The sequence below is a fragment of the Anoplopoma fimbria genome, chromosome 21 (assembly GCF_027596085.1).
Source record: "Anoplopoma fimbria isolate UVic2021 breed Golden Eagle Sablefish chromosome 21, Afim_UVic_2022, whole genome shotgun sequence".
Taxonomy (NCBI): domain Eukaryota; kingdom Metazoa; phylum Chordata; class Actinopteri; order Perciformes; family Anoplopomatidae; genus Anoplopoma; species Anoplopoma fimbria.
In genome coordinates, this window is record NC_072469.1 from 4,585,279 (window position 1) to 4,608,497 (window position 23,219).

General features: G+C 39.6%; 1 protein-coding gene across 2 annotated transcripts; it reads right to left on the bottom strand.

Moving 5' to 3' along the window:
* Positions 1-1,125: 1,125 nt before the first annotated feature.
* map3k15 (mitogen-activated protein kinase kinase kinase 15) lies at positions 1,126-22,981 on the bottom strand. Of its 2 annotated transcripts, none has more exons than XM_054622798.1 (29): positions 22,672-22,981; positions 20,653-20,792; positions 20,317-20,340; positions 19,068-19,261; positions 18,095-18,263; positions 17,897-18,003; positions 17,373-17,543; positions 17,163-17,275; positions 16,631-16,790; positions 15,955-16,105; positions 15,752-15,859; positions 15,157-15,206; positions 14,828-14,923; positions 14,602-14,689; positions 14,387-14,520; positions 13,830-13,957; positions 12,974-13,104; positions 12,387-12,492; positions 10,276-10,433; positions 10,009-10,192; positions 9,362-9,545; positions 8,504-8,678; positions 7,431-7,616; positions 6,187-6,292; positions 5,808-6,048; positions 3,536-3,648; positions 3,349-3,455; positions 3,171-3,247; positions 1,126-2,505 (listed from the first exon to the last, which is right to left on the bottom strand). In XM_054622798.1, exons 1-29 carry the CDS (start codon positions 22,979-22,981, stop codon positions 2,412-2,414), a joined length of 4,005 nt encoding a protein of 1,334 aa, XP_054478773.1. In that variant the 3' UTR covers positions 1,126-2,411. The 2 variants fall into 2 exon arrangements, with proteins under 2 accessions (XP_054478773.1, XP_054478774.1); XM_054622799.1 differs by having other exon boundaries at positions 3,349-3,458.
* Positions 22,982-23,219: the final 238 nt, after the last annotated feature.

Genomic DNA, 23,219 nt, shown 5'->3' on the forward strand with positions numbered 1-23,219 from the left:
ATCAAATTGTTTACAGGATATTCAACCTTTTGTTTCTTAATAATCCATGTTAAACTTGAATTCTTCACAGGGCTTGTATAAAGGCAATAAAGTGGTCCATGAATATGAGGTATGAGTTGACAGATAATTACAACCCCTCTGCGGCATTGTGGAGGTTGGTTTATGGCTTTTTTGCTGCTTACACTAAATGCTTTTTAGGGATTTTCACAGTTCATTTTGTTTGTACACCCTCTGGCGTTTAGGAAAATAATGCTCCGTTTTGGAAAATAATGATCCATTTTGGAAAATAATTGAAATCCATCAATGGAGGCTCGTTTTCAGTATCATCCGTCAGTCAGTCTGACATGGGAATAAAACCCAACAGTTTAGAAAGGATATGACAGGTACGTAGGAGGCAAACAGGTTTCAGACAGGTAACTCTTAACTCACTCAAGGGTTATTATGAGTCATCTTTCAAGGAGCAGTAGTATATATATCTGAGACCATTTGAGGGGTGCTGTTTTATCCAAAATATTATTTTTAGAGATGGAAACTTTATTTAGGCAGATAATGTGAATATAATGCAAGAAAATTCATATTCAAAAGTCATATTTCATGTTGTGCGCAAATATCTGACTAAACTTAAACAGTTGAAATCAAAACAAAGTGAGCAACGACTTCTTATTATTTCCTGGTTTATTGCAGTTTTAAAGCAATCAATGAAACAGACAAGCACGTACATACAACAGTTGGAATAATAAAAAAAAAAAACATTTAAAAGCACAGAGAGGAAAAAATAATAGTTACTTCATCAAGAATATCAAGGAAATATTAGTTACGCGTACAAATGTAAAGGCAGTGATGTGGCAGTTATGATGTGATATCAATAAGGCTACTTTATGTTTATGTTACAAACAATTAGAATTAAAACTTGTGTGGATTAGCCTTTAGCCTATATAGCCTATATATCCGCCATTGCACAGGTATGGATTATCCAGATAATTATCAAATCAATTCTGAGTTTACAATTTGGCTGCGAAACAAAGGGTCCGCCAGACGTATCAATCTAAAGTCTAAGTTGTTTTTGCTTTATAGAATTTACATACAATTTATGATTGTATGTAAATTACAGAGACAGATGTTGGTGATAGACTTTGTAGTTTGTTTCTTTACAGAGAACAGCGTCCGCGCGTGCATTCAATATCAAAGCCTTTTTACAGAAACTTGTCAATCAACTTTCTGCTGTTCATCTGAATGCTCAGTATGCGGATGAAAAGAGCAGTTCTGTCTGAGGGAGGAACGAGAGGAGTGAAAGTGTTCATGTGTGAAGGATAAAGCTTAGTTTATACTCATCCTAATGTAACCTACGCAAGGCTTGCAGCTCTTGGTCGTGCACATTGACACTGGAGCAGTGTTCCGCATCACGTGATTGTTAAAAATAGTTGTTAGAATCACTATTTACATGTCTAGGATTTATTACAACTCTATGCTGCTGTAAGCCTGCAAATTTCCCCGCTGCGGGACTAATAAAGGATTATCTTATCTTATCTTATCTTATTCAAAGAAGGCCTATTAGTTGTTGCTTTAGAAACAGGAAGTCCTAAATATCTTTATTAAAGTAACTTTTTTTGCAGCCAAATCAAATTGTTTACAGGATATTCAACCTTTTGTTTCTTAATAATCCATGTTAAACTTGAATTCTTCACAGGGCTTGTATAAAGGCAATAAAGTGGTCCATGAATATGAGGTATGAGTTGACAGATAATTACAACCCCTCTGCGGCATTGTGGAGGTTGGTTTATGGCTTTTTTGCTGCTTACACTAAATGCTTTTTAGGGATTTTCACAGTTCATTTTGTTTGTACACCCTCTGGCGTTTAGGAAAATAATGCTCCGTTTTGGAAAATAATGATCCATTTTGGAAAATAATTGAAATCCATCAATGGAGGCTCGTGCTACGGTGCCAAACGCGAGAATAAACCAATCTTTAGACGGAAGCAATGCAACAGTGTTTTGGAAAATGATGTAGATATATTGAGACTTTCATTGGACGCCACTGAACAGCTACATTTTGGACATTTTGAGAAAGATCCTGAGTGGAGTATCACTTTAAACGGTGTCCATGTTTGCTAGGATGCATTATTATTTCAAGCACAGACATATTGTGTCATTTAAATGCACGTACAGATACATACAGTAGTGCCGGCACTAGAGCGCTTTGGTCTGTTCAAATCTGACAGTGTGTGGTGATGTATAGTCAAAGGTACATTAAGTACATACAACGCAGAAACCACAACATGGAAAGGCACTGTGGCGGGAGAGAGAGAGAGAGAGAGAGAGAGAGGAATAGCTCTATGCAGGGCTGGTAGTGTGCAGATGTGTGCGTGTTTTCTGCCAATCAGAGTCCTCCAGAGCTGTCGTCCCTGTGTCCCATCATGCATCATCTTCCGAGCGTTCGTCGGGCCTCAGCCTCTCTCGCTCTCGGTGTCGTTGGATGGCCCGCCAGATGCGGCAGAGGACTCCACCCCTGAGGGGAACGAGGGTTAATCACAACGGATTGATGTGTGATGGTGTCAAAATGGATCTTTCAGAGAGGAAGACCGAAATCAGCTACTCTTGGACCCTGATATCAGTCTTGTTTCATTTACATTACATTTTCTTTGTTTTTTTTTTGCTCTAAAATTTATAAAGATGAGGTTAAGGCTTGTTGATGTCAGAAACAATTACAGATCAATACAAGAGTCTCTTTTTGAGAGAGTCTTGCTATCAACAGAATGAACAAATTCACTGGTTATTTTACGTGACATGCTTGTTGACTTAGCATGTCGTTGTCTCCTCTCTTGACGCTCTCTAACCTCTGACAGGTCTGCAGAAATGAAAGGTGTGCTAAAATGAAAGCATGTCGGATCCCTTCAGCACCTGCATTTGAAGTGACATGTCCTGAAGCCTCGTAAATTTGAGAAAATTGTGCCTCAAAAGCCAGACCACGGCGGGTAAATGTCGAGAGACAATGCATCTTAAAACCTGAAGATGCTGTACACACGTGTATTTCTTTTGGGAGAAATATTACTTTTTTTAAGGATTTGTTTTATCTTACCACTACTTCTTTAAATAACAAATGTCAGCCGCCAAGAGTAGCTTTATTTAATGCTCCTTTCTGACTAAATTCATCATGATATAAAGAGTAGGTACCGTAGACGTAGACAGTGGAGGTCATCTTTGGTAATGTCATTGAGAACGTCGGACAGTGTGTATTCCTCCAGCACAAACTACAAAACAGAAAACATCAAATTAAAACTGCACTAAAGATTAATATGCTGTGGTGCTGCTAATGGACAGATGTTCAAAATATGAATGATGGATACTCAACCTTATCTATGGTGTCAGCGTCCGCCCCCTGCTCTTTCAGCCAATCAGTGAGCTGCTTGTCTGGCTCGTGGTCTGCTGGGATCTTGAAGATGGAGGGAGGTAAATTGTCTGCTTAGAAGAAGAAGAAAAACAGAGAGTTAGAGCGGAATAGAAGCACTGACAGAAGAGTATGAAGTCAAGGTGTTTACCTAGTGGTCTGTGTCTGACTCGGACCAGCTCCATGTCGTGTGTCCTCTGCTGCAGCGTTGCCTTCAGGACCTGCTGGTACTCCTTCTCCTTCTGCAGCAGCTCCTCCAGCAGCCTGCAGCGACAGGGACATCTGTTATGATAGCCATTAAATCTCACAGGCGCACAGCATGGAGGGCTGGGGATAGATGGCGCAGATGAATAGTTGCATGGTCTAACCAGAAAGCTGTCGAAACAGATGGAAACGTATGCAGCAGTTATACTGTTATGGGCGACCGTAGGACGAAGGGGATTGAAGAAGAGGCCTCCACACACCTCCCAAAGCTCAGCATAATTGTGTGTGGCCCTCATAAAACTCATGGTTAATCCAACTTCCGGTCCGAAATTAGGTTTGTAATGAAACACTGGGATGGAACTGGACAATTTACGGTTATATTTTGGAATGTCAGAGATAAAAAAACTGGTACTTATGGCAAAATTGTTGAAACTACGAACTCAAGTAGCCAATCTATTGACAAGGAATGTTAAAACACACCTTTTTCCACAAAAACAACTACTTACCCTTATCTACATTAGACACGTCATTTGAAACTGAAAGCCTGTGTGTGTGTTGTTTGCTTAACACTGCGGATGAAATACCACTCTCAGTTATCAATCACATGCACCCAGAATGCACCTGTGTTCATAGACTATATTTACAGAATTCTATAACTTAAAAAGACAAAGATTAAACATTACAGTGATTTTCTTTCAGACATCAGTGTGCAGTTGGCATGAGTAAAGACCTATTTATTTGGTGTTTGTGTGTAAAGCTGTGATGCAAAAATACCTTTTTTTGAAGGGCCTTCGTTTCATAAATGTGTTTTAGCAATTGCAAAAAACTTAAAAGTTGTCAAAAATAAAAGCCCTGCAAAAGTCTTCTCAATACCTGTACAGAGAGTGAAAAAGGTCCAGGTTTTTAACAGCGGCATGTTTAATGTGATGTTTCAACAGTCTGTTGGATCCCTGCCAATAGGAAAAGTAGAGCTACATGCAGCATGATCTCAGATTAAAAGAGCTGAATAAAACTATGAAACGGTTGCAACCAGGAATTAAAAACAAAGCATCCCACGCAGGCTGGAACCCGTGAGATATGCAAACACAAGATAATAATGAAAAGGAATGCATATATTTCTGCAAAGGGCCAAAGTCATTTCTGTTCAATGATAATTGTTGGTATTTAAACTAAAAAGGTTGATCATATTTGACTTGTTGGTATCAGTGAAGACTTTGGTACGTTTATTATTTCATCAATGGCTGCCTCGCCCACACGTTGACATTGTTGCTAGGTTTCTAGGTTGGCAAGGAAATTATACTTACTCCCTTTATTACTATAAAGGGAGTAAGTATGTGCCTGTTTCCAACCCACGCTAGGTTTCTCTCTCATCAGTAATTTGTTTTCCCTATGAAACAGATAAGGAAATTAGAGTCAGAAATGTATCAAATGTTGTCTTAATCTTTTCCCAGATGACAGCCGGAGTAGCAATTAGTTGTTTTTGCTAAGAGATTGTACTGTATCATTGTTTTTATTCAAACAATTAGTAAAGGCAATTGTAATGATTTACTGTGAGGTTCTTATTTTTTAAAAAGTCCAAAAAAAGTCATTTTATGAGAAGAATAACGAAACTGGAGAAAATAAAAACTATTCTTTTTATCTTTTTTATTTTTTCCTCATAAAACTGAAAATGTAACTTCAGTGAGACTTTCGCTTGGTTTAAAAAGGGGTTTTAATATCAAACAAATTCAATCTTTTTTTTTCTTTTACGTCTACAGTTATGGCACTGCTGTGTTTCATCACCCTGTGGGGTCAAATCTCAAACATCTACCACACGCAGCTGTGCAGCTAATGTATCCGTGGCATGCATGTGCGTGTGTGTGAGTGTGTGTGTGTGTGAGTGTTTTTACACATCATGGGTGTGCGCACATTCTTTCCATCTCCTGCACCTCATGTCACGTGGTTGCTTTGTAGGAAAAATTTCATCATCATGAACTCTTCTCAATCAACTTGCCTGCAGCTGTTTTTTTCCATGTGCGTGTGTGTCTGTGGTGGAAAGGACTGTATGTGTTGAAATCTTTGATTAGAACTTTGTCTCCACACGTAGCCACATCCAAAGAAAAACAATTTGCACTGTACAACTTTATTGACACTTTCTCTTTGATTGTGTCTAAGAATAAAGAACGTATTATCTGAACATCTTTACCTTTATGTGTTTTGCTAAGTTTGTGTGTGTGTACCTGTTGGTCTCTTGTTTGAGCCGCCCCAGCTGTACACCCAGTTGATGATGCGAGCGCTGATGCTCCTGCAAGTGGGTGGAGATTGGCGTGCTGGCGACGTGTTGGGTGGGGTCAGCTGTCGTCCCGGGGTCGTCAGCGGGAGGAGCTAAAACGGGACCAAACTCTACTTCCTCTTCATCCACCTCGTCTTCCTTCTCCGCTCCCTCAGACTCCGACGCCGGGCCGAAGTGGGTCTGCAGCTCTGTTAAAGGCATTAGAGAACACATTTCTAGAAACATCATATTGAATATTGAGTTTAGTTCCAAACATGCAGGTGAAAGAGAGAAGGTCATGCATGTGTCCACTAGAGGGCGGTAAAAGCTCAGGCCTGGCCTCTGACCTGGGATGAGGATGGTGATTGCAGCCTGCACAGCTCGGCGGATGATGTTATCCATCGCAAACATCCAGTGGGGTTTGATGTGATGGTTTCTCAGGACTTTGTTTACCTGAGAACATCAGACAAACAAACAAACAAACAAACAAGGACAGATTTTCAGACCTAAGATGAGTCTTTAGAGTTAATTTAACACGACTGGATGAGTTCATTTAAATCCACTGTATGTAATAGTATGTAACTTATAATTTAGACTAATTGAGGGTAAAAATGTTTCCATTTTTGCTCATATTTCATTGTTAGGAGTTGAATCTGAAACAATTCATACCTAACACTAAAAATGTAAGATGTAGGGCAACTTTCAAACAATTTCTTCTTCATCATTTTGAATGAAACTGAACCATTCTGCTGAGTTTGGTTCAAAGTAATACGTATATATGTTTGCATGTGTATACTGTATATGTATATCAAGTAAATTTCATTACTACTATTGTTTATTTTGGTGTATTATTAATGTTTTACTGTTAATGTAGCATTTACAATTTTTACTGAATGAATGTTATGAGTTTCTTCTGTTTCCAACCCACGCTAGGTCACTCTTTCAAAATATTTTCACATCAAAACAGATTACTGATTTAAGATCAGAATCTTAACACAATCACACGTAACACAATCAGAGTGTATGTCTTAAACTTTCCCCAGATGACAGCTAAAGTAGCAGTTAGTTGTTGAGACATTTTAACAATAATTTTTCTGAATGATTAATAAACACCAAAAACCTTTATTTTGCAACACCCTCACCCAGGGTATTAACTTCACCTTTTTTAAACATTGAATAAGCTAAATTAAATGTTGCATTGTACTGTATCATTATTTATATTTACAAAATGCTGATTTTATGAATGAGTTTACAATTTTAATTTTATTTCTTCCTTCTGTTTTAAGTCTTTTTTACTTTTTAAACATAAACAAAGTTAATGTGCATTTGTGAAAAAAAACATTGGAGGCCTTTTTTGATGTCTATAAAGAAAACAATAACAATTATATTTGAAATATGAATTCTGTTTTGGTCAAACATCATAGTTTCACTTTTTATTAGCCTACAACAGTTTGCACACTTGAAGTGAAAAAAAAATCCCTGGTATAACACCTTGCATATCTTGATTATTTGTGTGTGTGTGTGTGTGTGTGTGTGTGTGTGTGTGTGTGTGTGTGTGTGTGTGTGTGTGTGTGTGTGTGTTTGTGCTGACCGAGTCCTGGAAGCCAAAGAGCACCAGCTGGATCTGGTTGATGGAGGTGGAGTCAAAGTCCAGGTCCAGCTTGAGCTTGGAGATGGTGGCCGCCATGACCCGCCTCTCTGGGGAATGGATGAAGTCTCGCAGGATGCAGATGATCTGCTTGATGTGATCGACGGACAGCTGGAGCTCTTCACTGCCCTGCACATACACATATACATATACATACATGTAAACACACATTCACATAAGGAAATCTAGTTGAATTTCATCAAAACACTGACTCAGACAGTTAATATAAATGCCCCAATGTAAAGTGAGCAGTGATGGAGATGTATGTCAGATTTATGTAACTGAATAGGTTTACATCTTTTTAAAGTACTTCCCTGATGTATGATATTGTTTATCAGAAAACTACAAAACTACAAAGATAAAGACACTACACATCAAGCGTCAAGACAATCCCTCAGGTACAACTAATAAACACTACAAATTCAAAGCAGACGTCATCAAAGGGCTTATATGTAGAATTTTAAACAAGTGCGCCCCCTTCTGGTAGCATCAGAAAAGACAGGCTCCTTTTCTAAAATGCTAAGTTTTACATGAAAATGTCTTATTGTAATTTCTACACTCAATAGTGCGATAAGAGTGTACTAATAGGCTAGAAAACTCAGCTAAAGTGATGTCTTAATAAATTGCTTATGAACGTTTTAGTAAATGGCGCATGGTTTAAATTGTATTTATATTTTCTTAAACGTTTAATGACCATCTTATTGGAGTTTGTTTGTTGTTTTCCGAGAGATGTGCAACTTAATACAACAGAAGAAAATATCCTTCAGTACATTCATGAACAACGGGTGGCGAAAACCTGGTTGTTAAAGTCAAATAGGCTACACCAGTGAAATATGGGTGAAAAAAAGGGTTGGCACTAAGTATAATATAAATACCACTTAGTACAACATAAATGAAGAAGCACATTTTCATTAAAAAAGGTAGGAATATTACTATTCATGTTTCTTTATATAAATTGAAACTTTTTCTGTTTATCAACTGTGTTTTTAAGCGTTGTCACAAACACACAAGCCCACCTGGATGTGGTTCTCCCTCAGGTTGGAGATGACCTTTGCCTGGTCGTCATTGAGGACCTTGAACAGAATGGCCCGTCTCTCGCTGTCCTTCTTCAGCAGGAACAGACCGCCGTCCCTGTCCTCGGGGGACGGGGGGGCACTGCGGTCATCCGACACCGAACCCTCATCTGGAACACTGCGACACACACACACACACACACAGAGTGATCTCACCGCAATATAAAATAAAACATGAAGCACGCAATTGATTTACAACGGCGTGACGCGCCGTCCAGTTTATTTACAGATACAAGCCTCTCCTGGCGACTGTGTGTGCCCAGGAAAGTGCAGAGGCAGCATGAGTCAGCGCGGCAGGGCCGTGCACGTACGTAGGCTCACAGGTGTCCGTGCGCGGTAGATGTTTGGTGTGATGGTGCATGTGTGCTCAGTCTGCCAGCTGAAGCTCGTAAAGTTATCAGACCTCATTATATCAGTGTTGTAAAAAGCAGTGGAGCAGACTGTGGGCACAATAAGGCCACCTGCCACCAAAACACACACACACACACACACACACACACACACACACACACACACACACACACACTCATGCACATTCATTCACATCCTCTCACATGGTGTGCACTGTCCCAGCCAGATTTTGTCTGCAGTAACACATTGTTTTAACATTTTAATAGTATGTAATTGAGTAATTTTGCATTCAGAATAAGCATGACTGTTAAAAGAATGCTATTGTGATGTCACACAAATAGTATTTGCAGTATTGACTTGCAAAAGAGATCCACCTTGGAGTATTGGCTCTCAAAGTCCTGTAAAAATCTCTAAACTAGAGCCAGCTCACGTGAAACCCCCCGTACACACCTCAGGTAGTTTGAGTTGGGGGGTTTGAGCATGTTCTCGGAGCCGGAGCTTTTCTTCTTGAGGAAGAAAACGTCGTGTTTGGAGTCGCAGTCTGGGCTCATGGATCCGGGTTCACTGCTGCTGCTCCCGGTGGCCTCGCACTGCAACTGCAACTGAACCGGCAGCGATACGTTGTGGATGTAGTCTGTAGAAAAACATCAGTTAAGAGTACGTTAGTGTAACGTTTTTGGAAGACTGGGGAAGTTTTTCTACAACATGTCCATGTCAATCATAGTTTTCATTAGAACTTATCAGATATGGCCACAACCTCCATGAGCCAATCAACATCTTGTCGCTGTCGAACTTTTTAGTCTTCCGCTTCCACCCCATTCACTTCCAGTTTCTAATTTGGATCTTCAAATTACTTTTTCAAGAATCCCAATCCAGATCAAATCCAGCTACTCTTAAAGTTTCTTTTTTACTTTTGGGCAAATAAATGAATTTTCTATGTAAAAGCCCTTTCAACAAAAATACAAGTTTACAGCAAAAATATCTGTCTCTGGGTCATCCAAAAATAAATTGTTTACCTGGCGATATACAGTATACTCAGATCCTGAAATAACGCGACCTCCAGTGTTTTATTTGTGTGGACGTGATTGTGAGTTAACCTGATGGTTTGAAGGCGATCTTGCTCTTCTTGCCCTTGGTGTTTTGTTTGACAAACATGTCTTTGAGGAGGTCCGAGGTGATGGCCCTCTTGTTAGGGTCCGGCTCAAAGCAGCGCAAGATGAACGACTTGGCCTCCAAAGACAAGGACTCGGGGATCTCTGGGTGGATCTTAAACATGCCAACCTGAGACAGAACACCACAGTTACTCTAAAGAATCACCGCCTGGAGAAGTTTCTGTTCTCTTTGTCTTTATTCACGTATCTTACCTTAAACATGGCCGCCTGCGGTTCTCCCAGCTCATGAAAAGGCGGTTTCCCAGTGGCCATTTCTATAATGGTGCATCCCAGGGACCAGATGTCAGCCGGGGCCCCGTACCCTCGAGGGCCCTTATCAATGATTTCTGGAGCCATGTACTGCAGAGTACCTGCATACAGAAAGACAGATGGTGACCAGGTAGAATTATTTCTAAAAAAAGATAACGAGAGGCAATCAAGTCAGTTAGCATCAGTGACAACTAATTGACTCGCAAACTGAAGATGAGATTTTGAAATGAACATTTCTGGACACAAAAGCTGGATCTTATCGAAGAAATTGAATACAAACCTTGTTAAAAAAAGAACCAAATCTATGTACATTTGAATGCAGAGCTTGTACTTTTACCATTTGCTTTTGAATTACAAACAATTAGGTAAAGTTGCTTTGTACACAAATTACAGCGGATGAGGAAATTCAACTTCAAAGCTAATTTTAATGACTGAAGCCATAAGATTTAAGTTATTTTAGTCCAAAAACTGAGTTCAGTTTGACTCTATCTCTTTTGTCTTGTCATTCTGAGCATATTTGGCATCTGTCTGCTGATGTAAACAGTGAGAGATAGACAGAGTTATACAAAGATGGAGACAGAGGAGAGACAGATAAGGACACACACACACACACACACACACACACACACACACACACACACACACACACACACACACACACACACACACCCGCTAATGAAAGGTAAACACCCTTCTGCCTCTGCTTGATTAGCTAATCTAATCACACACCTCGCTGGCGGCTGGAGGAGGCCAGATGGCCGATTGAATGTGTATGCTCGTACGCGTGCACACACACACACACATTCGTGCACGCTCGTGTGTCTGAGTGTTTCCATAGAGGCTGATAGTGGCTCTCGACATTTTGAGGGTTATTTGATATTTATACTTCAACATTTCTATGACTCCATTTATGCTGTCCAGACTCAATTACCAACTTATGATGGGTGCAGTTTCTTTCTCTCTCAACCTCTACTATTAGAGTTATTACAGTTATTTTGTATTAGAAAAAGCTCTATGAGGGGTATACGGTGTTATTTTGTCATCATTTAGTCTCTTTTATGTAAAGAAAGGCTAGATCATTTACACCTTAGAGTTCATCAGTAGAAGACATTGCCATGGATACATTTTTGAAGCTGAATAGATGGATGTCATCATTCTTCAAACTCAGACCCCAAAGTCTATTACTTTTTTTGAATGTTACTAGCTGGTAACAAGTCTGTATGTACTACCACACATTGCAGTATACACTTATATGTATTGTATTACCTGTTAACACGCTGTTAAACCATCACAGCAGTATATATATGTATGTGCTTTACGTGCCTGCATCCTGTTTATTTTATATTTACATATATATATATATATATATATATATAATACTGTATTTCTATGTTTTAACTTCTGAACTATTTTATGTTTATATCTTAGATTCTCATTTTTACTCTTTTTATCCATATTGTATGAACATTGTTGGAAGGAGCCTGAACACAAAGAATTTCTTTGCCAGTGTCGTAACAAATATAGAACTCTAACTAACAATTTCATTTAAAGGAATACTTCATCCACAAAATCACCATTTAATTTACTCAACCCATGTAACCTTGAATTCTTGAAGGAAACTCTGCTTTTGTCACATTCCTCAACAAACCAAAACTTGAGACTGTTTTAAATAGTCAGGTTTAATCGACGATGCATGTGTTTGGGAAGTAGTGAGCATACGACTATACTATCCATACTATATGGACTATACTGCCGAGTTGTGTGACAGTTTGTAAACCACAGTTTTACTGGTGTTAAACGCAGCCCCAATTTATGAATTGATCAAACCATTGTCAGTTATTTTATCCAAGAACAACAACGTTTTCCTCAAGAATTCAACGGCACACTTGGTGAGTAATTGATCTACAAATGGTCATTTTTAGGGTGAAGTATTCCTAAATGTAATCTGGGGATTCGGGGACATGCCTGTTACAAATAAAACTAAATGTATGCTTCTGGGTACAAGATATAAACGAGATAACAGCAGATTATTTTGTAGAAGAAGAAGAAATTACCGGTGAATGTCTCCGTGCAGGGGTTGACTCCCGCCAACCGCTTCGAGGTACCAAAGTCTGAGATCTTCAAGACACCACTGTAGGTGTTCACCAACACATTATCACCCTAATGGAGAAACAGCAGCTGTTTACTACAAATCAGTGTAGTTACCAGGGTGGGATTTGAGGAAAAATCAGAGCGGTTTTTTAAACGTTTTATTCATGAAAATAAATCGTGAACCACAGTGGGCCTATGAAAACAGTTAGGCTATTGTCTTGCAGTGTCATTTAATTAATATTTTTTCAGAACTTTCTTGTATCAAGAAAGCTAAATCTCCATCTGTTGTCCCAGACACAGATGGATGTGAACATACACAACAAACCAAAAGGTTATAATAATTACAATTAATTTGATTTATGTAGCCTAGACGGGGTGTTATCTCTATTGTAACACTAGCATTTGCACTGCAGTGAAAGTCCATTTATGATTTCATTGTTGTTTGCATTTTGAACTGTTCTCATGTTGCATATCTCTCTATGCAAATCGCACCCTGGATGTTATTCCCGGTCAAACCACAGACTGTGTTGCTGGACGCGCCGCCTTGTACCTTGATATCTCGGTGGACGATCTGGTTCTCGTGCAGGTACCGGAGCCCCTCCAGGATCTGTCTGGTGTAGAAGATTATAGTCGCCTCCTTCAGCGGGCCCCATTTGGACCGCAGCAACGCGGACAGGCTTCCTGGAGAAAGGAAGAGAAGGAGTGTCCAAAACCTATCATGAAATGGGAAGATGACCAAGCAGTTAGAGAGACCGCCCAGTAACCGAGAGGTCACAAGCATCGATCTCTTAAACAGACAATTTGTCCATCATGAATGAAGCATTTCTTAGTTACAGACCTGTGCACACCTTATCTCTATTAATATACACTTGATACTTTAATAAAAACTGAAATAACTCTTATTAGTTTGTTTGTTTACCATATTTTATTGTAAATGTTCATATTTTCTATTACGTCTGATACTATAGAACTGTGTTTTTTTCTGTTACGCACTTATTATCTTTCATAGTGACGACAACGTTATGTAACGTTATGCAACATCAATAAAACTCAATTAACGTGTAATTATAAAATTAAATTTTGCTTGGTGTTATATATATTTTTAAAATAGTTCAGCCTTAATAATTCTCACAAATCCCCGGTTGCCACGGGGTTACCATGGTTCCAACCGGCAAAGAGGCTCTCAGTAAGAGACGTGGTAATTACAGTTCAGTGCGTCCAAAAATATACATTCTCCTGTTTATTCATACAAAAGTGTGTTGAACGATAGTACACATATTGAGTTTGAAGAGCATAGTATGCGCTTTTGGACGCAGCCAGAGTTTCTAGTAGGAACTAGGATCTAGTCCTAGCTCACACAACTGTGTAATTGTTTTACTATATTTTTCTCTAGCACACAAACGCACCTCCAGGCACTTGTTCCATGAAGATCTTGATGTATCCATTCTCAGAAACGGAGCCCAAATACTGAACAATGTTCCTGTGCTTCAGGTACTTGTGGAGGGCGATCTCTTCATGAAGGGGCTGGGAGTATCTAATTTACACAGAGAGACAGAGAAATAAAACAAAAGGACATTTGCCTTTAAATTATTCAGATAAAGTTTGTTTATATATTTAATATCTGGTTGCAGCATCAACTTCCTTCCCGTTCTTATATTTTTACACAAAAAATAAGGACAAACAACAATGTGTTGTAAGGAATAAACGATGATTCTTCATAAATTGGTGCTATTTATTTGGATATACATCACTTCTGTCATCACAACTGAAAAAGTAAATTGAAACCGGTTTGGCCATTTTTCTTTTTGACAAGCTTGTCTGATCTAGCAACAGTAACTAAGGGGTAGCAGGACTTAGAAAGGGTGAATTACCACCACGTGACAATAAAATAAAATTCATTTTCGATGTCAAACTTTGATCAGAGTCAATCAAGATCATCATCTTTCCACTCAATCACACCTACCTGCTGTCTCTCTCAGGGATCTCTTTGATGGCGATCCGGACCTGGTTGCTGAGGTCTCTCCCAGCGTACACCACTCCATAGGTGCCCCGCCCTAACACCACCCTGTCCCCTGTCTCATTGGTGTCATACTCGTACTGTAACACACACATATTATTAATCAGTAAAACTAGAGCTATAATATGTATTTAATGAAAAGTAATTGCTTTATTTACGACCTCCAGTGTATCTCCGTCTCCTTCCCCCTCCAGCTCCACGGCGTTCCCCGTACCATCTGATATCATCTCTTTCACCATGGAGCAGAACCTAGAACACGACATTGTAACATTATTATTTCCAACTCACGGCCATGTTGCAATACAATCTCACATACGTACTGTACGAGCACAAACGCAGACAAACACACACACCTACACAGACACATCTAGAGGTGTGTGTCCTCACCGACCGCACTGTTCCTCAGTGGAGAAGTAGATCTGGAAATCGTCAGAGTTATCGTGGACGTAGAGGAAGCAGCACCGCTCATCAAACTTACTGATGCTGCAGAAAGGAGAGTTAGAGCAGATGAAAGATTAGGTTCATTTTTTCCTCTTTTTTCTCTGCTGTATTTACATATTTTAACACACATAAAACATATTTAAATGAACTCTTAAATTATCCATAAAAGTTATATTGTACAAGTGAAAACACAGTGTTTTGACAAACATTTTGCCATTCGTTTAAAGTTAAAACAATAAAAATAATTGTATTCACTTCCAACTTTACATTCATACCTAATGCCTTTTATGGACATTGCATTGAAGTTCCACTCATGGATCCCCTTCTGTAATGAAAGTGAATTAAGTGTTAAACTTTCACATTGTACTAATTTGCTCAGAATGGTCTCATATTCAACCAAACAATATACTAAAATACTAATTGGAAAAAATGGATAAAGTAGGGAAGGAGACAACAAAGGTAGTGCAAATTTTAACTGAATTTCCTGAAAATCAACCAAAGTAAACATTTATTAATGTCGGTTTCTATCCAGTACTGTTATGAAAATATTAAGATATTGATTTATCAAGGTTAAACATCTAGTGGCACTAATTATTCAGTTGGTACTATTAAACCAAGAAGAAAAAGGACATAACAAGATGTAAAAAAAACATTTACCACTTAAAAATCAAACAGAGGAAAAACAACTTGAAAAGTAATCAACATCAACTTTCCACCTAAACCAAGCATGTACGTTTTTATGTGTTTTTTCACATATTGAAAACAGGTTGTTTTTAACGCACTTTCACAGTTAATTGTCAATGGTGCAATGCAATGAACTGATGCAGTAACGAGGAAGAGGGTTACGTGGTTAAGAAGGACTTTTTATACCGTTTCGGCGGGAGAAACGTGCCAGATCGAGACGTTCTTCTCCTCAGCCTCGTTGTTAATGGACACATACGAGGGCTGGTAAACCTTAGTTGGCTCCAGAATCAACACCTACAACACAAAGCGAAAAAAGAAAGATTAACAGACATGCTAGCATGACTCTCTGAATATCTGATGGAGCGTGTTAGAGGTATGCATGTTTGTACTGGAAACCGCAGTCGATTGGTGGTGCCCTGCGTGGCCTCGACGATGATGTCCATCCAGAAGTTGAGTCTCTCTCGCTGAGGAGAATGTTCCATCGACTGCTTCTTGAACCTCTGGATCAGCTGCAGGTTCTGCACCACCGACCGCAAATACCTGGAAGAAAACACATGAAAAAAGGTACTGTTTTATGAAACAAAAAAATAAACAGACCAGCAACAAAGATTGATGAGCATCGCTATTCCCCTGTAAATATTTACCTTATTTACATTTCCCCAAATTGTGGGTTAATATTGTGACTTTTGTGTCATGCTTATGGTCACTGAAAATAAATAGGAACTATATTTGTAATAAAAAATACATCATATAAATAAGATAATTGTGGATTTTTTGAATGGGGTTTGGCCTGCTAGTCAATATCAGAGCCTTATTTTAGTCCTCATGTAGTCAACTGGTCACTTGTATTTGAAAATGCAGAATATAACACTGACTTAAAACACAGCTATTTTGATTAATTACATGTTTTTCATTGAGTCTGTCATTATCCTTTAATGCATAAAACGACATGTTACAGACGACAAAACAGAATAAAACTGCAATAAATTCAATGATACTGTACCATGAATAAAACACGACAACATAGTATATAAGTAGTATGTTTTTGTGACAGTGATTGTCTACCAGACAGGCGGCTTGAGTTTGAAGAGCTTCTCGGCAGCCTGAGTGGCTTTAGGGATGTCGCTAGCCAGCATGCCAACAGTGAAGAACTGGCCCACGTCCCAGTAGTTGTTCATTTTTTCCAGGGAGCCTTTGCGCCCCAGCAGGCTGTTCAACCTCACACCTAAAGACATCAGATTAAAAGTGTGAAAAAATTGTGGAGTATTTCTTCTTTTTTTTTTTTTAACCAAATACCATTGAACTTAATTTAGAAAGCAAAAGAACCGAAAGAATGTTCAGCATACGCTCTGTTGTATATCTGTTGTATCAGCTAATTGCTTACCTTTAAAATAACTCTACTAAAACTCAATTTCACCAGGTATTTATATTTCGAAAGAGACCTAAGTTGGCAGTGGATGCATTAAGTATTAAGCTATTTAGAGCAATTTACACATTTGAAAATATTCGTATCGGACTGTTCAAGCTTGATTTAAGGATTTTGGGCTGGCTTGATAAAACAATCAAAGGGATTCCAGATTCAGGATCCTCCTCTTACCTATTTTTCGAAGTTCCATGGAGCTCTCAAACTGTTGGCCAGCAACTATGAGGAGGACAGCCAGGTTGATACCAGAGTAGAGAGTTGGCTGCAGCTCAAAACCCTTTCTGTACCTGCACAAATGTAAATAATCAGATGCAGATTACACATTTTTCATAAAAGCATGTGAAATAGGCGTTAGAGTGCATGAAGAAGTTTGTGTGTTCTCACCACTGTATAGCATTGTCCCTGTTTTTCATGTCTTTGCAGTCTGAGTCCAGGAAGATGTCCTTGTATATCCGTCCACAAAGGCAGAACATGTCCGGCGCTGGATGCTCGCACGACTGCAACACCTGCAGCATCACTCCGAGAGCCTGCTCCCTGTCACCAGGACTGTTCCTCCTGCACACATATATGTATGAATTAATGGGAAACAAAATAAAAAATATATTTTCTAGCTTAGAATACATTTTGGGACAATCACATTTGGCGTAAATGTAAAGGGAAAGTAAAAGACGTATCCAAAGATTTGCAAATGATGGGTCCAAAGTAGCAGCACTGATTAAATAGAAAACAAAGCTGAAATGTTAGCAAAAGGGAATAAATATTAGAAACAAATTTGATGGTTGACAAAATAAAAAGAGTAGCTATGACTTGACCATATTACCAAACGTTTAAGGCTTAATATTTTGCAGTAAAAGCCTCTTTTGGCACACTTTGCATTGACTCTTCTCTAGACCCGAGTTTGAATCCACCTGTTGAGGGCGAATGCGTAGTGGAACTGGATCATGGGCTGCGTTGCCAGATCACAAGTCGGCAGCATCTCCAAAGTCTGCACCAGCTTCACCATGGCATCGTAGTCCTAGTGGAGGGATAAGGCAAACTCATTTCTTGCCTTTCACATTAATGCACGTGTTTGTTTAGCACTGATTCTATAAATGATGTGTTTGTACCTGTATGTCTCTGTAAGAAAATAGCAAGTTCATGACGATGTCCTGGGTGAGAACTTCCGTGTTGTCGATTCGGAGTTTGATACGGGAAAGCTCCTTGGCCAGCTCCTCTCCCTGGTACTTCTCTCTGGCCTTCCTGATGTCATTCAGCAAGGTGTCCTTAAAAGAAGCACTGCAGAAGACGGACAGAAAAAGGAGAGACAATAAAAAAAATTGCTTTTACGCCATATTGTCTCTACTGGTTTCCTATTGTACTTTTATACTTTGCTATGATCTCGAACAGGCTGTTCTCATACAGCGTTAGTAGCTATTCCTACAAAAAACATGTATGGGAAATTTGTATGTTATCCACATAATCATGAACCAGGAAGTATAAAGACTGCAAAAACCCACACAGGGTTTGGGAGAGGAAGTGTTTATTAAACGTGTAACCTTCGTACTTCAGTTACGCCATTTCCATAATTCTTTTTTACCCAAACCACTATCTTTTCCTAAACCTAACTAAGAACTTTTGTTTACTTAAGCTAACTAAGTTGTTTCCTGTGACGACCGATCACAGTTTTTTTTTTTAAAAGACCATGAAACAAGCAAATGAACAAATTGACATGTGTTGCAGGTTAGGGTTAGGGTTAGTCATTTTTCTGCAAGGGATCATACGAACCCTTGTATGAGGATACTATTCATTAAACAGATATTAAATCGATTAATATGTGGTATTAAAAAACATAAACTCTTTAATTCAACTTTGTGAATCCTGCACTAAACCTTTTCCAAAGAAATCATTTATCCAATTTTCCCGCAACAAAATATACACATTTTTCTGGGGCGAACAAAAGACTCTTTGGGTCCATTTTCTTTTCACGAGCGAGAATCAAGAGTGTGCATGTTAGGGCCATTTTAGCTACCCACCTATTAGTGAGTTTTAATAAGATAAGATAACCCGTATAGGATCAAGTTAATGCTTTGAATGTCTCACCAGGATGTGACGTGGATGTCCTTCAGCAGGCTGGTGAAGCGGTCCGTCAGGGGGACGCAGAGCGGCCCCAGAAGGTTGTCCCAGCTGGGCTGCATGTACTCACTGGCCCTGCGCTGGGCGTCACTCTCACAGCACATGTACTCGTGGTTAGGAGTCACTATGTAGGGGATGAAGTAGTAGTTACCACTAGATGCCTGTAAGGAGAGGGAAAAAAAGATTTGTCAAGGAATTCAAGAAATCAGATTTGAGTGTCAGTACAGGAGGTACTTTTAAACACAACACAGCTTCATATCAGATAAAAAGACATCCAGGATGCTTACCAATCCAGGAAGAGGAAGGGATGGACAGATTGGGGATTACAGAGTGGTTAATGAGAAAGATCAGTACAAGCAAGGGATCAGTGCACCACTGGGATTGTTTGGTAAAATCAGCAAAGGTAAGCTCAAGTAATGAGGCTCACGAGGTTGTTAAATATCCAGAACGGCAAGGACTTATGCACACAATTACACACTGTTGTTGTTTGTTGATTTAGTTTTTACTTAGTTTTTAAATCTTTTTTTCTCAGCCTATTGGTCTTTACTTAACATTTTAATTTTGCATAGATATTATTCTTCCAGTTCAATCTTTTTGGACTGGCTGAGCGCTTGTTCGCAAATGTGTCTTAAAACGTGCATTCTCTCTACTGTCCATCAGGGGGCGACTCACTGCACAAAAGGGACTATTGGGCATAATTTGTTGTATTTTTTTTTCCCGTCATGTCCGAAACTCATTGCATCCTTCTTTGTTTTTGTGAGTAACACGCTGTTGTTAAGTCGTTGAATTTGTTATTCACACAACATCCCATTCCAAGGTCATCATCATCACAATCATTATCATTATTATTAGACTGTGAAAACATCTCCCAGCATGCCCTAGTGCAGCATGTTACCTACTTTATTACGCAATCCAGAGCCTCTGTATTCTGGAGGCAACTGAACCCAGGAAAAACCTAATGCTGAGGTACGAGTGGCCTTCTCCACACACACAGATATAAACACACAATATACATGTTAAAAATCAGTAACTAAGATACATGTTTGTGTGACAGTGACAGAGTGAAAGCATGTAGCTATACATTCCCGAATGTATTTGTACGTGAGAAGAACGGCATTTGTCACGAATATTATTCCACAAATAGTCCGAGACAGTGTGTGCACATAAATCACTCTGTAACACACACACATACGCAATCACAAACACATAAACTTACTGTATTTTTCTGTGCCACCATGTCCTATAAGGAGATAAATAGAAAAATAGCATATGAGAATGGATTTTAAAGGCTCGACAGTAGAGCAACAGTGTGTATTATTGTGTACTCTTCTTGTACTGCCACATTACTACTTCAAACAGCTGTTTCCCCTGGCAACACAGTGCATACTGCTCACATACATACACACTGACCAATATGCACACACTCACGCACACACACAAGTCTGTAAATAACACAGCGGATCACTTTGTTCTAAGGAGCTGCCAAGGAATGGCATCCATGAACTCTAAATACACCGACAGGAGATTCATAGAGGTGCATGTGTGGGAGTACCTTCAGTGACTGGGCCGTGTCAGGGTCAGTGTCGTGGTACAGGATGACGTTGTTGGCCATGTCGAAGCTCTCCCTTACGCCCAGATGGTAAAACAAGGAGGGCTGCCGAAACACATCGCTCATGTCCACAACCGCGATGTCTGGATGGAGGGAGAAGGGAGGGCCATGATGTATATGCAAATAAAGATGGAGACAAGATCAAAAACATTCTCAAAGCTCATGTTGAAATAATTTATTTGAATGGAAATCATGCTGTATTGAAGAAGGCTTGAAACATTTGAGAGCATGAACTCATCTTCACAATATTCAGTGAGTTATTAAATCAAGTAAGAAGTTGTGTCATTTTCTTCAAGACTTCCATTAAATCTAAGACTCCACTAGAAAGAATGCAAGTTAAGCAACTACCGGATTGGAATCGGCTTTCAAGATATGTTCTTCTGTTGTCGATGTTGATGGGCATGACTTTTGTTTTGCAGCCATTCATCAACAGCCCTACTTGTTATCCATAGGATAGGATTTGCTTGTGTTTTCTTAAATGTAAATGCATGTGCTTATGTGATAGGAAGTCAAGGTCTTCAATGGAGTAATAGAAGGTCTATTGAATTCTTCTTGCCGTATCTTCTGTTGTTCTCCACATGACCCGGTCTAAGGCGAGGTTGAACAATACTGCTGATGTCACACATCCTTGGTGGACTCCAGATCCTACCGTAAAGCTGGTATTGTTTTCTCCATTGGTAAACTGTTGGACGATTGCTATGTGGGAGAGGATGCTATAGCTCTCCCACAGGCTATTATAGTGTTTGCTGTCAAAAGCCTTCTTGAAGCCAATACAGTTTACATACGCTGTCATTCTCTACATTGCTCATTGATGATCCTGAGATGGAAGATCTGGTCAACACATCCCTCGACTTTCCTAAATCCAGCTTGTTTGATAACTTTGTCTACTGTTGGTGTGATTGGATGTCAGTTTATAGTGGAATGAGAGTGTTTGGAGCTAGTTCTGGTTGAGATTTGATTTAATGGCTTCCATGGTTTCTATTGTTTTTGGTGGGTTGATATTGATGTCCAGTTCTTCTGCAGCTTCTTTTGTTTTGATTGAACGTAGCGGGGATTTCTGTTGAGTGTCCCTCTGAAATGTTCTGTCCATCTCTACCTATATCCTTTTTCCTGTTAGTAGTTCTTGTTTGTCTTTGATTTGGTTATTCATTCTAAATTTTCTTCAGGCATGTTGGCTCTGTTATTTACTTGGAAACTTGAATGGTATAATTATTTCATGTTATTAATAACACCTCAGTTTTATCTTTCAAATGTTTGAACTCTTCCCCTCAAACCAGCCTTTTTGTTTTTTTCACCCACATGCACATTGCCTCAACAACACACATCTGTAGCCATAAATATATATATTGTTTCCTTACACTAATAGATGTAAATGGTCCATAAACATGTCATGGCTTGATTTAATTGCCAAAATGGATGAAACATTGGCAGCAGATAAAGGCTGTGAGTCATTGAGATTTGCTTTTCAATCCCATTATCTTCTTTTTTAATAAAACATCTCACGCAATGGTCTGCACCACACTGTCACTCTTTCTCACCTACAGACATTGTCATTTCTCACTTTTTTTTTAAATAGCTCTGAAATTGTTACTCAAACACATCATAATTTTAATAACACTGTTCATTCTAATTAACACTAGAATCTAAAGTAGGGAAAGATAGTGGTGTTTGACAGCATTATCTGTGAGATGAGTGAGTTAGAACTACATACTATAATATAAAATTGACTTACTCTATATATAATATTAGTAGATTCTGATTTACTGCTCAAAAGACATATAAGTTGCACAAAGTATGTTCGTTGTTTCACCAGCACTGACTATTTCATCATGCAGTTGAAACAACTTTTACGCAACTTTTACGCACAAAAACTCCCCATTTTTAACCTTGACGACCCAAATGTTGACCTCCAAATGGCCCCAAACCATTTTTTCTTTTCCCCCTGTTCAATAACACACATACCTGCATCGTAGAAACTGTCCAGCACCGATGTCTCTCCAAAGTCCAGCCGTCCAAAGGTGACTGTGGTGAGCAGTGCGCTCTCGGAGTCGCAGGCTCTCTGGAGACACTGGAGAGCTCCGGACTCCGGGCTGCTGGCCATCACCGACTTCAGCCCGTCGTTCAGGACGTACACCACCCTGAGGGATCGCTGCTTGGCCGGGGGACAAGGGCTGGACACCTCTGTCCTCTCCCTGTCCCGGTCCACCAGGCTCACCCCGGCGGAGTGCTCTCCTCCCATGTCGGCGACCTGCGCACTCTGCCCAGTATCCATAACGGGGGAGCCCAGGAGGTGGTTCTGCTTTATCTCCTTCCTTCTCCCTTTACTTTCCCCCTCTCCCTCCCGTTACCTCCTTTATTCTGTCCTGTCTCGTCCTCCTCTGGCTCACTTGTTGCGCACCTGTCCTCGCAGCAGAGGAGCGCGTCTGAGTGTGTCCCCCCCGCATCTGCGCCTCATTAACTCACATCATCTGCAGATTATCTCGCACCAAGAGGTCCGCTTGAGCCAAGAC